Source organism: Engraulis encrasicolus, chromosome 5 (genome assembly GCF_034702125.1).
Source record: "Engraulis encrasicolus isolate BLACKSEA-1 chromosome 5, IST_EnEncr_1.0, whole genome shotgun sequence".
Lineage (NCBI taxonomy): Eukaryota > Metazoa > Chordata > Actinopteri > Clupeiformes > Engraulidae > Engraulis > Engraulis encrasicolus.
This window is the reverse complement of record NC_085861.1, coordinates 27,735,668-27,753,167: the sequence shown is the minus strand read 5'-3', so window position 1 is coordinate 27,753,167 and position 17,500 is coordinate 27,735,668. Positions and strand designations below refer to the sequence as shown.

Genomic DNA, 17,500 nt, shown 5'->3' with positions numbered 1-17,500 from the left:
CTGTGTGTGCACATGCGTGTGTGTGTGTGCATGCGTGTGTGTGTCTGTGCGCGCTGAGTATTGCTGCCATTTCACTGCCTCATTTTGGTTGCTCTCGCTTACACTGCTTTACATTAGGGAAAGGAAATGAATTGAAAATGTAATAGAACTGACATTCGTAACATTAAATCATCAATAATCAAGCACATGACCATGTGTTTTTATTTAATAAAATATATGTTTTATTCTTTCATAAGCATGTGTTTTTATTCTGTCCATTCCAACTTGTGTGGCCATTTACAGTTACTCTGAGGCACACTACCATATTTGTTGATGTGATTATTCGCACTCAACACGTTCTGTGTCCAACACGCTACAATTGCTTTTCGTTTTTAGTTTCACTGTAAGGAGTCAACTCAGAATCTGCAATAACGCTTTTTGTCTTGGGTTTCTCTTGTTTGTGTTCCAGAGTCTGACAGTCACTACTCTCCTGACTCCGAGGTTGTGCGGGACACGCTCCGGGAGCCGTTGCCCCCCAAGCAATCGGTGATGCCCCCCAAATGGCTGACCACATCCACCACCTCCTCCAGCCCAGAGCCGGGCTCCGAGGGGCCCCCTCGAACGCCCGTCCACAACCCCCAGGTCGCCTTCTCCTCCTCCTCCTCCTCCTCGGCCGTCACCTCCTTAGGCAAGCCTCTCAGGTCCATTTCCTCGGCAGGGGCCGTGATGCCACCACCTTCTGGCATGATGGCGCTGCCCTCGTCGGTCTCTAGCCCCAGCGGTGGAGGAGGAGGAGGTGGGGGCACGCCCCAGGCCAAGCAGCCCCCGCTCCCACCCCCCAAGCCCGTCAACCGCAACAGCAACCCCGGCATGCTGGGTAAGTTTCTGACTTTTGGCTTTTGTATGACTATTAGGGAACACCTCAGAGAATACAAAAAATGCCCTACACTGCCAACAGGGCCCGAAACCCAGTGGTTCCCAGTCAGGACAAATAGGGGTACATGGAAAACATGTAGTAATAGCAAATGCATGGAATATAACCACATTTGGAGAGGAGGAGATATAGAGTTTGAGTTGGGGGTTCTGGCAAATGTTGGGAAACACCTGCCTTAACCTTTGATTACTGTAAATCGCATTCACCCTGATCTGAACTCTGTCTTCAACTTTGTCTTCTCCAAGTTGCATTTTTTGTTGTGGTAGATCAAAGTGATGGAAGTAACAAAAGTGACGAGAGTCAATCTTTTGGCAAACTGAGCTTTAGTGTCTCCTGGTGGCTAGGGAGGGTAAAGACGCCATGGATGCCCTGGTCTAGCCAGAGGGTTGGTCCTTATTGGAGGAGCTCACTTGACTTCAGCACCTGCTGGATGTGATGCAATATAGCATAATGCGAAATACAAGACAGAAAAATGTGTTGCAGCACGGACGCCTGTTGTTTTCGATTATGTCTTTGGAAGGCTAACGTTTCAATGCTACGTGCCGTCTTCTAGTCCATGATTTGTTCCACGGTATGATGTGATCCTTTTCGTCGCTTTCTCAGAATGTCAGACTTTGAAAACAGCATAGGGTTTTGAGCTTCTCTTTTTGGACACCATGGACACCATGAACCTTGACCCATAAATAATAAATAAAAACAATACTTGGCCAAGATTCACACAATAGATTTCGTCTGGCCACATATCGATGCCGTACTTAAAAATGCATGCGTCTTGACTCGGACCCACTGTAAAACTCAATGTCCAGGTTCATGTGCCAATACTGTGCCCACAGTAAAACTCAATGGGTACCTTTGTGTGCCAACACTGTTTTCAGAGACCCTTAATCCCCTGGCAGCACGCTGTCCATCCAGGGCAGGCAGGTTTTTCTGAACTGTGCTCTTATTGTTTCAGCATTAGTGTTGGCTGGCCTCTCAGTGCCACCACGGTGGTGTGTGTGTGTGTGTGTGCATGTGTTTTTGTTTTAAGCGTACCTGGATGTTTCTGTACATGCCAGCAGAGAGAGAGAGAGAGAGATAGAGAAAGAGAGAGTTTTTGTGGCAGTCGTTGTGTGTGTGTGTGTGTGTGTGTGTGTGTGTGTGTGTGTGTGCGTGTGCGTGTGCGTGTGCGTGTGCGTGTGCGTGTGCGTGTGTCTGTGTGTCTGTGTGTGTGTGTGTGTGTGTGCGGTGTGTGTGTGTGTGTGCGTGTGTGTGTGCGTGCACGCATGTCTGTGTGTGTGTGTGTGTGTGTGTGTCTGCACGTGTCTGCGCACCCCAAGAAAGGGTTTGGCACAGATCTGTTCATCAGCTAAGGGATTAGAAAACCAGACTGCTGCTGCTATTTCTGAGCTCTCTCTTTTTTTCTTTCCATAATTCTGGTCCCTCGTCTCTGTATTAGACTTTTATCTCGGCACACAGCTACCGTCATGCCAAAGCCTCCTCAGGACTACTATACTGTCCTGGGTAAAAGTACACCACAGACACATACAGTACACGTACAAGTACATTGGGGACAAGAACACTTGCTGTTTTGCAGTAGTTGGCTTGTTTTATGTCATCCTGTAGGTTTTTATTTTATTTTATTTTGTTTAGATATTTTGTATATTTAGAGTAGAGCATCATTTATGTTTTGCCCTTTTATTATTCAAACAGGAAAGTGAAAGAGTGTGACAGGAAATGAATGGGGAGAGAGATGGGGAAAGATCAGGAAATGACCTCGGGTCAGACTCAACCCTGGGTCCCCAGATGTACTGTATGGTACAGCGCCTTAGCCCACAGAACCACAGCAGTCCTCTATCTCACAGCAATCCTTATTTTATCCTATGTATTAAGTTCATTATGTCTAACTGTTTAACCTGAACACTTAGTGTTTTCATTTGCCTTAAGACATGTAAAAGTTTTTGTTTATCTTTTACCTGACATGTTTCGACGGTGTTACTTCTGTCTTCATCAGAGGGTCCCTGACCGGTGTCAGTGATGAAGACGGAAGTAACACCGTCGAAACATGTCAGGTAAAAGATTAAAAAAAACTTTTACATATCTTAAGGTAAATGAAAACACTAAGGGTTTAACTTATTTTATCCTACTCTTCCTTTAACCTGTCTGGACTAAGAGTGTTTGGACTAACTATGTGTGCACGTACGGACACAGGCATGGAGTCTTTGGAAATGCCTTAGAAGTGTCTCGTACATTTGAGCCATTGGTGCATTTCGGCTCAATAATTCACTCCCTCCAGCTCTTACAGCGAAGCAAAAGGCTGCAATCGAACCATTTACAAGTCAGTCCATCTCCAGCTAATGGCACCCTCTCCTCCAGAGAAAAGAAATCTGATGAGTGCTTCTTTATTCACTTTCTTTTGAGATTTGAGTTCATTCATTGACAAAGTTAAGCACCCAGTGTAAAGTATAAGAAGACAAATATCCTTCTATCCTCTCCTCCTCATCCCTCATCCCTCATCCCCTTCCACTCAAATCCACCCCCCCCCCCACCAATCCACCCAGAAATGATCCTTTATTGTCCCTCACTTCACCCACTTTTTTTTTAATACTTTATTGCAAGTTTTACAAGGTCATAGATACATTTATTTCGTTTTCAGTTCCATCTTGCAGACATTTTTTTTTCTCACCCACTTAAGGCTCTCACAGCGTAGAATGTTCGTGTGAAATGCAGACGGTATGATTGTTTACTTTTCGGTAGTTCATGTGCATGATTCCCGCACCTTTAATGCGCAACAGACATTCTTTACCCTCCCTCACTTCACCCACGTAAGGCTCTCACAGGCACAGCAACATGAGCTAACGCATGTTAACACAAGTTATTACATGGCACAACGACGCAAGCATAACCCAGAGGGGGAATGTAAGTCATGTCGAGTATCGATGCATAATAGCGGCCAACGTGTACCGATTTGTAGCTTTGCAGTTGTATATGCATCACAATGTGTCGAGTATGTAATCCCTAACACCAGTCTCCCGTTTCCCTTTCTTTAAGTATGTCTTATTGGGCAGCATGCTCCAGTGTCCTTTATGTAGTATCTAGCACCCAATGGTTGTGCCATGGTTGTGTATGTTTTTTTTTCTTCACTCCACATCGACAAGGTACGCCCCCCTTACTATCCCCATCTTTATTCACTCCTGCCATCTTCTCTCAGCACATCCTTCCTACTGCCACCCCGCTCCTTGCCATCTCCTCCCCTCTCCACCTCCTCCCCTCTCCACCTCCTTCCCTCTCCACCTCCTCCCCTCCCTCTCCTCCCCTCTCCACCTCCTCCCCACCTTCTCCTCATCTCTACATCTCATCCCCTGTACATCTCCTCCCCTCTACATCTCCTCCCGATCCTCTCATCCCCTGTCCACCTCCCCCCACCCTGTCCTCCCCTCACTACCTCCTCCCCACCCTCTGCTCCATCTCCACCTCCTCCCCTCCCTCTCCTAAACTCTCCAACTCCTCCCCTCTCCACCTCCTCCCCTCCATCTCCTCCTCTCTCCACCTCTTCCCTTTCCTCCCCTAAACTCTCCAACTCCTCCCCTCTCCACCTCCTCCCCTCCTTCTCCTCCCCTCTCCATCTCCTCCCCTCCTTCCCCTAAACTCTCCTATTCCTCCCCTCTCCACTTCCTCCCCTCCTTCTCCTCCTCTCTCCACCTCTTCCCTTTCCTCTCCTCCCCTCTACATCTCCACCCCTCCCTTCCCTCCCCTCTCCACCTCCTCCCCGCCCTCTCATCTCTTCCCCTCTCCCCCACCAACCCAGACATGATCCTTCACCCCGGGTAGCAGGCTGGGGCTTTTCTGGTCAGCTGCAGCTGGCTGGCTGACTGACCGCTGGTCAGCGCGTCTGGCTGGATTAATCTGGTTGTGCAACAAGAGCATTAGCATTGGGGATGGACAGAACGAGAAAATGAAAGAATGAACATACACTACGAACGATGGAGAGCCTGTTTGCTTCTCTGAGGTTTCACATTTTTCAGTCAGCTGCTCGCCCCAGCCTCTGCTCTGCCACAGGCGACTGAGTGAGAGAGCAAGCGAGAGAGCGAGCAGGGCTTGCCAGGGGAACAAAGAATGCAAGATCAAAATTAGATTTGAGTGTTGTTGTTTTTTACCTCCCTCTCTGTTGTACAGAATAATATCCAGATCTAATGCTACTGTTCTCCAACCCCCAAGCTGCTTACCTAACACAATCCATTGTTTCATTTTTCTGTCGCTTTTGTTTTTGTTTGAGAAAAAAAATAGCAAGAGGATTGTGTGTGGCTTTTAAAATGTAAAAAAAAAATCCCTAAAAAAAGTCCCCGATGTTGGACCACAGTAGGGTTGGGGTTGAGGTTGGTACAGTAAAGTACAGTAATTAGGATGTGCAGCCGCATATTAGACCAGTGGTTCTCAAACTTTTACCATCATTCCCCCCTTCGGAGGGTCTGGATGCTTCCGAGCCCCCCCAAGCAAGAGCAGTACTCGCGCAGACTGATTTTACGATAGCTGCGCTGCGCAGAATCAAAGAAAAGGTGACTGGTGAGATAAAACAAAGAGGGACGTGTGTTCATTTCCTATGCTATTCAAATTCATGACAATTTATAATATAATGTTGGTGAGGGCTTAAAATGTATTGCTTATTGGAGAGACAGGAAATCATTTCCTTGGGGGTAAAAACCCAAAATCAGATGTCACACGCCCCCTCTGCAATGCCTCCGCGCCCCGACAGGGGGGCTTACGCCCCACTTTGAGAAACACTGTATTAGACAATTAGACAATTGAGCTTTCCCACTGTCTTTTGATGTTGCACTGATGCCCACTCTACTTTTCTGTGTGCTGCGATAAAGGGACCCACTAGTTTGACGCCCTCTCGGTACTTCACATGGTAATCAAACATTTCAAACAAGCGATTTAAGGTTAGGGTTAGGGTTAGGGTTAGGGTTAGGTTTAAGGTTAAGGTTTGGGTTAGGTTTAGGGTTAAGGTTAGGTTTAGGTTTAGTGTCGTATGGCGTAAGCGGTAAGTACCGAAAGGGCGTCAAATTAGTGAGTCCCCTGCGATAAACATGCCTGGCAGTGTAGGGTATTTTACTTATTGTGTGAGACAGAGGGTTCCAATCAGAGGAAGGGAAATCGCAACCCTGTTTTACTTGGGCTGTTGAAAGGGTATACTACATACAAGACTGTACCGAAAAAACTATTCTTTCTTACTTAAGTCTTACCGACGTATGTTTGCCCTTGGCATTTTTCAGAAATTATTTCTCTGTGAAGTGAACTCACAACCCACCTCCACCACTGTTGAACACCATACAAGTGTGAAAGATAAGATATAATCTCCTTTCTTATGTCTGATGCACACCTCCCAGTTCCCCAGTTATGATGTGCCAAGTGCAGTGCATTAGTGTTTGAATCAAATTGAATTGAATTGAATTTCAATACATTTAATGTAAAGATCCAAAGCATTTTTGGGCAAACACGAATGTCTTGATAATTTCATTACTTTTTTATGAGGATTCTAAAAAGAGATTTGCTTGAATTGATGTATGAGGTATGAGAATAATAATACTTGAGTAGCGTGTAGGCCTACATAGCGTATCCTTGCATTGCTGTGTATTATTTTCAGTGGCACATAGTGTAGCCTTGAACATTGGTTTGTATAGATTTTATGTCTTTATAGTTTGTGTCTTCTGTAAACCATCACATGATGCATTGGCCTTGCACTCACAAATGCATTCCTATGAAGAATAAAGAAAGCTTCTATGACGGTATGATTGTTTACTTTTCGGTAGTTCATGTGCAAGATTCCCGCACCTTTAATGCGCAACAGACATTCTTTACCCTCCCTCACTTCACCCACGTAAGGCTCTCACAGGCACAGCAACATGAGCTAACGCATGTTAACACAAGTTATTACATGGCACAACGACGCAAGCATAACCCAGAGTAGCTAGGAGGCTTAGACCCTTTTTAAGACCCGATACTTCTATTTTTCCAGTGACAACGAAATGGCCAAAAAGAAATGTCACTGTTGTTTGAACAATTAGGTGAATTATCTGCCAATGAAAAATGCAGAACTATTGGAGCCACAACTTTGAAGGGCAAGATTTCCTGTTGGTTTTACATTGAGAGATGTCATCATCATGCTATTTTGCAAAATCATGTTGCCACTCGAAAGTGAATGTAACTGAGGTGATCCACGCTAGTTTGCCACTCTGGGCTCGAACCAGCTACCTACCAGTCAGTGCTCCAGTTCGGGCATGGGAGGCACAGCGTGATACTGCTGAGCTAAAGTTCCCTGACCGATAGCTCAGCGGGCTACCAATACTGTATGAGGCTTTGGGAGGGATCTTGACTTAACATTCTACACCGAACTGTGCAAATTGGCATCCGTTACACTCACCCCCTAAACCTCACTCCCATCCTGGTCATGGCAGCAGTGTAACTGAGTTGATCTGCGCTAGTTCGCTACTTGGGGTCTGGAAGCCACCACATACAGGCTTCAGGAGGGAGGTTTTACTAACGTTCGACGCCAAGCTCTGCTAGTTGGCATCCGTAACATGAGAACGAAAGCAGAGATTGTTTAAGTATATAGAGATATGCCAACATAATAGGTTGCTATGGGCACCTAACATGACCAGGTTCCGGTCTGCCTAAAGGGGCGTGTCATAATACTCCTAGCATTGAATAGAACAGTTCTTAGGTCTGCATAGGTCTGCCTAAAGGGGGATTTCCCCCCCTCCCCCTTGCAATAATAGAACCCGGAAACAATAGGCCAATGGAACCTCTCTCTCTCTCTACTCTCTCTGACGAAAGTGGTTTTCCAGAGGGGCTATGGTTTCTGGCTCAAATCCCAGTGCCTTCTGCAAGGCATCAAACAGGGCCTTGGCCTTGATTCCTGAGTGCAGTGCAGTGCATTCCTCCGGCACTTGCCGCCACTGCCTCTCACAGTCAGGAGTCGTTAGCATCAGATGTTTAAGATTTGCTCTGCTCTCTCTCTCTCTCTCTCTATCTCTATCTCTCTCTCTCTCTCTCTCTCTCTCTCCATCACTCACTTACTTTGCCAGAGTTTTTCCAGATGAGCAGACACACACACATGAGCGAACTTACAGACGTATGCACACACACACACACACACACACACACACACACACACACACACACACACACACACACACACACACACACACACACACACACACACACACGCACGCACGCACGCACGCACGCACGCGCGCGCGCGCACACACACCGATGGCCTGTCGAGGAAGCAGGATGGCTGGCGGGCTGCCCTACCACTCTCCCTGAGGCCAGACCCAAATTGACGCTCAGCATCTCTGTGGGCATGCGTGCGTATGTGTGCGCACACATATGTCCAAGACACTAGAGAAAGAGTGAGTGAGTGAGTGAGTGAGTGAGTGAGTGAGTGAGTGAGTGAGTGAGTGAGTGAGTGAGTGAGTGAGTGAGTGAGTGAGTGAGTGAGTGAGTGAGTGAGTGAGTGAGTGAGTGAGTGAGTGTGTGTGTGTGTGTGTGTGTGTGTGTGTGTGTGTGTGTGTGTGTGTGTGTGTGTGTGTGTGTGTGTGTGTGTGTGTGTGGAAGGTGATGTTCCTATCTGCCTTGTCCATTCACTGCCTTGTGGGGCTGCTGCAGGGCTAGTTGGAAGTCCAACAGACAGAGTTCTCTCCCCTCCAGGGCTGCTGCGGCTGCTGCTTTATTGATGCACAGACGTGTTCTAGGGGTGGGCGATATTACAATATTGAATCGTGAATCGTGATATTGACTAAAAGATCGTCTCGAATCTGCCAAAGTGTAGAAATCGTATAGATCGTCTTGCAGTGAGAATGTTTATTATCAGCATCAGAGTGACGTTTTCTCACTTGTGTTGTTGTCTTCACTTTGTTGTCTTTACATTATTGTATTCCAATTGTACACTTTATGAGAGTATCATCAGTGTGTTAACATTTTATTGACTGCAAATTACAAATTGCAAGTATATGAAAGTACTTTTTTGTTGTTTTTATTTTTTGGATGGAAGATTGTGATAAAAAAATCGAAATCGAGATTTCATGTTAAAAATGATTTATTTTTTTTGCCATATCGCCCACCCCTACGTGTTACTCTGAAGAACTGGCAGAGAAAGGGGCTGGAGTGATCGTTAGACATGTATTACAGTACAGGACTTCACTCCACTGAGGCGTGCGTGTGTGTCCGTGTGAAGATGCTCGCTACTGCTTCTCACTCAGAACACTACATGGAAAGTGGTCTGAGAGATGGGCTAGCAGCTGTCTAGAGCTAGGTACTACATGGTAAATGGACTGCATTTACTTTCTCTATCTATGTGTAGTATGTTTTTTTTTACTCAGGAGCACCTACATGTTAAGCTTAATGCATCACACATTTACACTCATTTACATGTACACACACACACACACACACACACACACACACACACACACACACACACACACACACACACACACACACACACACACACACACACACACACACACACACACACACACACACACACACACACACACACACACACACACACACACCAGGACAGGTTGAGTGCCCTTCTCCATTACACATCAGTGAGGACACAACACAGTTATATTGCTTTGTTGTGTGTGTGTGTGCGTGCATGCAGTATGAGAGCAGTATGAGTGCAGTTGTGCCTGTGTGCTGGTATTTGTTCTGAGCTGTTGGACTGCACTGTGCACTGTGTTGTGCATGAGCACAGCGGAACATGTTACGGAAGTCTTCATTTGACGGAATACTGAATGGTACCAGAAGTTTGGTAACACTTTATTTTAGGGATACATCTATTAGCACTAATACATGCCATGTGCCTGTATAAGTAACTTGTAAGGCATGTACAAAGCAAAATCAAACATTTGTTAGCCATGTATTCGCAAATGTTGTGTTCATGCACAATAAGGGATTTATTACCAATTTAACCTTAGTAAGGACCTAGTAGGCCTTAGCGTTTGCTTAGTACATGCCTTGCAAGTTACTTATGCAGGCATTAACATTGTATGTATTAGTGCTGTAGTGATGTATCCCTAAAATATAGTGATACCAGATGTTTTGTGTAAAGAGAGAATTAAACCCAGCGCTTAGATGAAGTAAAAACCAGTCCAAAGTGTTGCTCTTGGGGTAGGGAAATTTTAAAAGTTAAAAAGCCTTTATTAGTAGTGCCTACTCATTAAAATGCCAGAGTCTAAGACCTCTCAGAGGCTTTGAGGCAGTTTGCATCACCTTGACGTTTTTTGAAGTATTTCAACTAACTCTACACATCGATGCAAAAGTGGCACATATGGTTGTATTCTGAAAAGCCTAACAAAAATAGAATATGGCTATTGGAAGTCGGTGCTTTGTAGTATAGGTATCTATGGGAAGTAGGGCTGTAACGATATTGTATCGAACCGAGAAATCGTGATATGCAGAGTCACGATACTGTATCGTGATACAAAGAGGCAGTATCGTGATACACCCTTTTAACGTTTTGATACCCATCAGTCCAGAAAACAACCACATGATATGAAGTGATAGTGCTTCCAAGCATCATCATTATTATATAGAAACTTTTAAAAATTATTTGTAGCCTCTTGTAACCTATTCTACGTTTGAACTATCATATTTTTTATTCATAAAGATTATAATGTTGGCAAATGTAAAATCGAAGGGTGTATCGAACCGTAGGTCATGAATGGTGATACAAACCGAATCGTGAGTTGAGTGTATCGTTACAGCCCTAATGGGAAGTACAGAGCATTTCTTTAGGTTTTGCCATTTCCATCCACTGTATCTGGAAATGGAGGCCAGGAAAAGCTGCTAAGCTATGAGAGTGACTGGTAGATCTCAGACACACACCATTGGTTCATTGTATCATGGATTTCTCAGTAGATGGTAAAAGAAGGTGCTGTCGCTGGGCTTTGGCAACAGAGATGCAATGGTGTGGAAATATCATTCACAGACAGGCCCGCCAACAGGAGGAGACAAACGGGTCGGTTGTTCCCGGGCCAGGGGAGAGATTCTGGGGAGGCCCAGAATTTGGTCCTTAGTACATTGTAATGTGTAATGAAAGGGGGCGCCTTTTAGATCATTTTGTTTTGGGCCCAGCGGAAGCTGTCAGCGGCCCCGATCACAGGCACAGCCACCCACACGTGCACGTCACCTCCCCCAGAACAGCAAGAGCAGCAAGAGCAAACCTCATCCACCTGCCCCCCTCCCTATCCCCCACCTCCCTCTTCCCCCAGCAGCTGCCAACCTCTATGGGGGCGACAACCCCCAGCTGCCCCTCTACTGGTCCTGCTGGAAGCGGGAAGGAGAGTACGACGTCTACCTGTCCCTGCCTGTCTACCTGTGCAGGCGCCCGGGAGCGGTCCGTGCAGGTACTGTACGCATCCGAGAGCCGGGGGAGGGAGAGGGTACGCTCCTCTTTCTCCGTCTCGGTCCGTCTCCTGGCCTTGTCCATCGCTCGCTCCCTCGCTCCTCTATGTCGGATTGCCCTCCTCCAGCGTTTGTCAACGTCTTCCTCCTCCTCCTCCTCCTCCTCCTCCTCCTCCTCTCTATCTCTTTCCCTTTCTGTCTGAATCTCCTCTCCTTTCTCTCTCTCTTTTGCCTGCTCCCTCTCTCTCTCTCTCTCTCTCTCTCTCTCTCTCTCTCTCTCTCTCTCTCTCTCTCTTTCACTTTGTGCTACTACTCCTGCTCCGCTCGTCCTCCTCTCCACCTCTTCCTTCGCCATCATCTCATGTCACCTAGGCAACGCAGAGCTTTCGCTAGGCTGATGAAGTCCGTCTGTTGGATGACGATGATGATGATGATGATGATGGTGGTGGTGGTGATGATGGTGGCAGCTCTGGACCTCTTGTTTGCGCGTCTCACTAATAAACTGCATGTGTCTACTGTAGCCATGGACTGCGTCTTCATATGTGTGTTTGTGTGTGTGCGTGAAGGGAGATTTGGTCACCAGTTATCGAGTGTGTGCATGTGATTTTGTGTGTGTTTGCTGTTTGTGTGTGTGTTTGCGTGTGTGTTTGCTGTTAGCGCGTGAGTGTGCGTGTGCGAGTGAGTGCATGAGTGCATGAGTGAGTGTAAGAGAGTGTGTGTGTGTGAGTGAGTGTGTGTGAGTGAGCGTGTGAGTGAGTGCTATGAAATGGCTGAAGTGTGCGTTTGTCTCCTTCTCATTGCGCTGCTCTCCACTCGCTATATAGGACACATGCTGCGTCCCTCTGACCCCCGTCATCTGAAGCAGCGGCGCTCCAGCTGTCTTCTATGGTGGCCGCTAATGTTGCTTAGTGTGGCTGGTATAGGGCAGCAGCATCTGCTCCTGAGGACAGAACCACCACCGAGCACAGACCAGACCAGCCCTGTGCCAGCAGATGTTTTAACACACACACGCACGCACGCACGCACGCACGCATGCACGCACACACACACACACGCGCGCACACACTGCACACACTGCACTCAGTGGTGGGTGTCCCCAAACCACTTTCTGTTTATGTGTGTGGGTGTACTGTGGTATGCCACACGCAACTTGGAGCAGCAGGAACAGTTTTGCAAGCACACAAATGCTACATGAAGTCTCTGCACTGGGTATTCACAACAGGGAAAAAAATACAAAACAATAACAAATACAGACTGACACGAAGCATGAGGAGTCACGGTTGCAAAGACTTGCAATGCTCTTCACTCTCAGGCTACTGCCATTCTGGCTGGTATATTTGTCTGGCTTTGGCTGGCCGTGCGACCTGCCTCCATTTACTTAAGTCAGGAGCTACACTGTATCGCTGAATCTGAAATGTTCACTTTTTCGACACTTTCTATGAATAGCCAATAACAATACAGTAGTCATCATGTGTACATGGGCACTTGTCATTTAAGCTGATTAAATACAATTGTTTTAAATAAACTTTACATGGACACTTACATGAACCTAATATAATCGGTTTAAATACATATTTTAACTATTTATTTTTAAGGAGATTATTGGACTGTTTACATGAGACATATTTAATCGGAATAATATGTAGTGTCCATGTAAACGGGCACTATGTTTTGAACAATACAACTCTCACTATGTAACGAATTACTGTATGCATTGAATGAGTGAACGTTACAGATGAGGTCAATGTCTTCATAAGGCTGATAGGATGGGCTTGCTTCACTCCAATATGAATGCACTGATCTAAGTGAAATGATTTGTTGCGCAAATTCATGTGTGCAAAGGATCTGTGTGTCCCAGATGGGTGGCAATTTAAGGTTTTGAAGACGAGCTTTTAATTTGAATGCTCACTGCTTCAGCTGCTGCTTCTACAGCTTTAGACAAGATGCTGATAGATATCAAACAGTTTTAACTAATATGCCTACTGTATAACTAGGCTATTGTTGCCATTTGTTTTACAATGCACTAGAAAGTATTAACCTATCATTACAAGACATCCAATGCTCTCATTACATTACTAATGAATGAAAAATAATAAAAATGATAGTCATCCTATTAGCAGGCTGTCATTGCTGCTACGTATGTGTGGCTGGTTATTATTATTGTATGTAGCCTACAGTATGTCACCGCTCACAGTAGATTACTATTTAAAGTTCCTGTTATGACAGCCATCCAAATACAGAAGTTCATCCTGGATGTACTGTATATGTGCCAAGGTCCCAAGGCGTGCATTTGTGTGCGTGCATGTGTGTGTGTGTGTGTGTGTGCGTACATGTGTGTGTGTGTGCGTGTGCGTGTGCGTGCATGTGTGTGTGTGTGCACGCGTGCGTTAGTGTGTGAATTGAAAGTGCCTTGGGACCTTGTCCCTCTCGTGTCTTGTCATCAGACCGCGTCCGCTGTCACTAAACTCTGCCGTTCTCCACCCACAGCTGAGATCCACCAGATCTCCGGCCACAACATGGTGACGGCCAAGCCCTCTCCCCCCATGCCCCCCAAGAGAACCACCCCCGTCACCAAGCGCAACACGGAGGACCCCTCCTCCTCCGCCTCCTCCTCCTCCTCCTCCATCCCCACTCAGGGCACCGGCACCTCCTCTGCCCTCACCCCCGAGGACTTGCCCGGCCTCCCCGCAGGCTTCCAGCTGCCCCCACCTCCCCCCTCCCCTCCCCTTCCCTCCCCTACCCCGCCCTCCCCTCCCCGCCTCGCCAACCCCCACCCCCACCTCCTCCCCCACCAGCACTCCTACCCGCACCCCATCCCGCAACCCATCCCGCCGCCCCAGTTCGACCCCCCCAGCGATGAGGACGACGAGGACGAAGAGGAGCCCCCCCGCCAGCCCCCGGCCGTGCCGCTGCACATCATGATCCAGCGGGCGCTCAACTCGCCGGGCCCCGCCATGCCGCACCCCGACAGCTCGCAGCGCTCGGCCCACGCGCTGCTCTTCGAGACGCCGCCCGAGTACGACAGGGACGCCCGCGGCAGGCCGCTCCAGGTCACCATACAGCCACTCAAACTGTGAGTCAAATACTCGATACAGTACACACAGACGGCATGCCAGACAGCACACATATATATGGCATATACAGTAGAGGTCAGATAATTACTGATGCCCGCGGCAGGCCGCTCCAGGTCACCATACAGCCACTCAAACTGTGAGGCAAATACTCGATACAGTACACACAGACGGCATGCCAGACAGCACACATACTATACTGTATAATGCCATAGACAGTACTGTAGATGTCAGATAATTACTGATGCCCGCGGCAGGCCGCTCCAGGTCACCATACAGCCACTCAAACTGTGAGTACACGTCGTGTAGACGTCATTCTCATGTACATGTGAAGAGCTTTGTTGCTCTGTAATGTGATGTTCTCTTCCTCAGCACGTTGTTTATTTCACCAAAATATTGTCAAAAAACAAATGAAAAAAAGGAAAATACATTCAAAATGTTACATTGGGTCGGAGATTTCATCAGTGTAAGAAATTTCTTCTGTCACCTTTTCTCAAGATCTCACAAAGAACAAGCCACCACACCTGTTTTTTTCTTGCATGCTCTCTTAGCATTCTGCATGAGCCACTGCATGTAGTGGCAATATAATGTAAAAACATGAACAGAGTCGCCTGTTACTCCACCTTTCGGTTCAGCACTGTTCGGTTTGGTACAGGTCTGTTTGGTTCCGTACAAATGCAATACATATACCGTTAAAGGCCTATCCCTACGTGTATGTAATATATGCGGCACACCGCTTCAGGTCGCCATGCAACCACTCGAACTGTGTGAGTAGAGTATCTCATACAAATTCCAAACACTTACTGTAGGTTGGTACGCTGTTCAAACTTTAATTTCTGCCGGCCCTTAAACTGTCTTTGGTGTTCCCCACACCAATCCACTACAGTTATGTTGGTGTAATTGTGTTCAAATTGTATATAATGAGTATAGCTGCCTGCACCAACCCACTACACTTGCAGTGCAGTGTAGCACTACATTTCATATTGGTGCAAGGTCAGCATACACGCCTTGAAACTGTGAGTACAATTCCACCAACCCCCATCATTGCACACCTCAATTTGAATGGTAGATCACGCTACAGCCATGTAAGTACACATGCTCGCCAGTATTGATGAAGACCCATGTAGGTATACGTTAGATGCCATTTACGTATACTGCCACCTACAGGGCAACCCCTGAAACTGGGGGTGAAGTAGTGCACATGACATATACAGTCGATGCCCGTGGTGTGGTGGGGATTTTTAAAGTGGGGATATGCGATTTTTAACGTCATCAAATAATCAGGCAACTTATCATGTCAAACCCCCCAACTGTCCTTAATCTACCGTCATTGCTTCTCCGTTTTCATCTGATTGGTCAATCACCTGCAATATTGCTATGTGATCATTCCTTTTTGTATTCAAACATGGGCAGAAGATGTGTTTTAAGTCTCACTTCAGGAGAAGTGGGTGGACTGCGTACCCCCGCGTACCGCGCCCACTACACCACTGATCGATGCGCATTAATAGCTGCATGTCACGATACAGCCACTCTGAACTGAGAGCAGCTGCCTGCTACAGCAGACCTCTACATGGGGGTCAATGACGTTTTAGTAGCAGCACATGTCAGGGTGGTGCAACCGCAGTTGATGCCACTACTGTATGGATCAAATATTTTCATTTTTATTTTAGTGGATTATGTCAACTGCAATGTAATATAATGGATTATCTAAGAAGCATATTCGTTGCAGTACATTCATTACCAATTACCAATATAAATGTAATGTGAGCCCCAAAAAAATGCTTGCAGGGCACCCTAAGGTCCTTAAACTGTGAGCAGAAGAGGTACCTGGACCAACCCATTTCATTTATATTGGGGAAGACTCCACAGTCTATACAATCCATATCACAGTCATCAGGACACAACAATTACAGCAGTGCTCTTACCACACATCATACAGGCGCCATGTATACTGATGCAGTGCTCGAGTGAGCACATCAATACTGTTCCTTCAAGTCATCGTGCAGCCCCACACACTGAGTGACGTTGGACACAACAACCCACTACAGTACATCAGGGTTTCCCAAACTGGGGTGCGTGCACCCCTGGGGGTGCGTGGCCTGCCCGAAGGGGTGCGCGAGCTGAATTGAGTAATGGTGGATATGTGAGTTTTTATCCAGCATTGATGAACATTTAAGTCTTTTGTAATTGTATACTGGAAGGGTCCATCTGAAGTGTAGTTTAGCTCCTAGACTATTGGAAAAGAGGATTACCCAAAACGACTATGCATAATGTGCAGTGAATGCGCAGTGAATCCATGCTTGCGTGGCCATCAGCACACCAAAATATTCTCTTAGGGGGTGCGCGAACCACATTGAAATGTATAAGGGGGTGCGCAGGCGAAACAGTTTGGGAACCGCTGCACTACATGTATGCTACGTTTAGTGCTCCAATAGCTGCTGGTGGTCGTCATCATATATAGCCCTTCAAACTGGGTGTCATCTTGTCACATGTGTCACATGTCATGTAGATTCCATTTATTTTAGTAATAGCCGAAAGGTCGCCACACAGCCCTGCATTTGTTTTTGCCTCACATTTGTGTTGTTGCCAATTGACAGCGGGAAATAAAAGTTGCAACAGCTGCGCTTGTTGACATAGACTGTTTCAGGAGAGTTGAGTTATTGGCGTCATAGCTGTTCCCACATGATATCCCTTTTTTTAAATCGTTCCCACTGATGTGAAACATAGCGAAATGAGTTTGGGAATTGGGTATTGTGTTTGTTCTTATCATCAAAAAGCGTCTATAAATGGACCATGGTAAATAGGCAATATAATATGATATAACTAGAAAAGCGCTCACAGAGCTCACCTCCTCCGTCTGGTGGACAGAAGCACACACGCACTGCGAATGTACAAAAAACCCAAGCAAACAAATGTGCACACAATCACATAATCACATAACCTCCTTGGCAGAGGTAAAAATGATATGAAAAGAAGTTCAGTTTTTTGGTTGCTATGCAGCTGCAGTTCTCTATACAACTGATGATAAAATAAAACTTGGTACAAATTATTCAATTATACATCACACAGCACATACATTATAAGAATGTACACAAATGCTGCAAATAAATGTTAAAAAAAACCTCCA

General features: G+C 46.4%; 1 protein-coding gene across 4 annotated transcripts in view; it reads left to right on the top strand.

Annotated features, from left to right (window-relative positions):
• The window catches only part of phactr4b (phosphatase and actin regulator 4b), an 88,346-nt gene that overhangs the window by 60,255 nt on the left and 10,591 nt on the right, over positions 1-17,500 (top strand). For 3 of the 4 annotated variants that reach the window (XM_063199049.1, XM_063199046.1, XM_063199048.1), the window contains 3 exons: positions 449-856; positions 11,170-11,304; positions 13,790-14,375. In XM_063199049.1, the coding sequence (XP_063055119.1) occupies positions 449-856; positions 11,170-11,304; positions 13,790-14,375 (1,129 nt within the window). The remainder of the gene's footprint in view (positions 1-448; positions 857-11,169; positions 11,305-13,789; positions 14,376-17,500) is intronic. The other variant, XM_063199047.1, reaches the window with a different exon arrangement.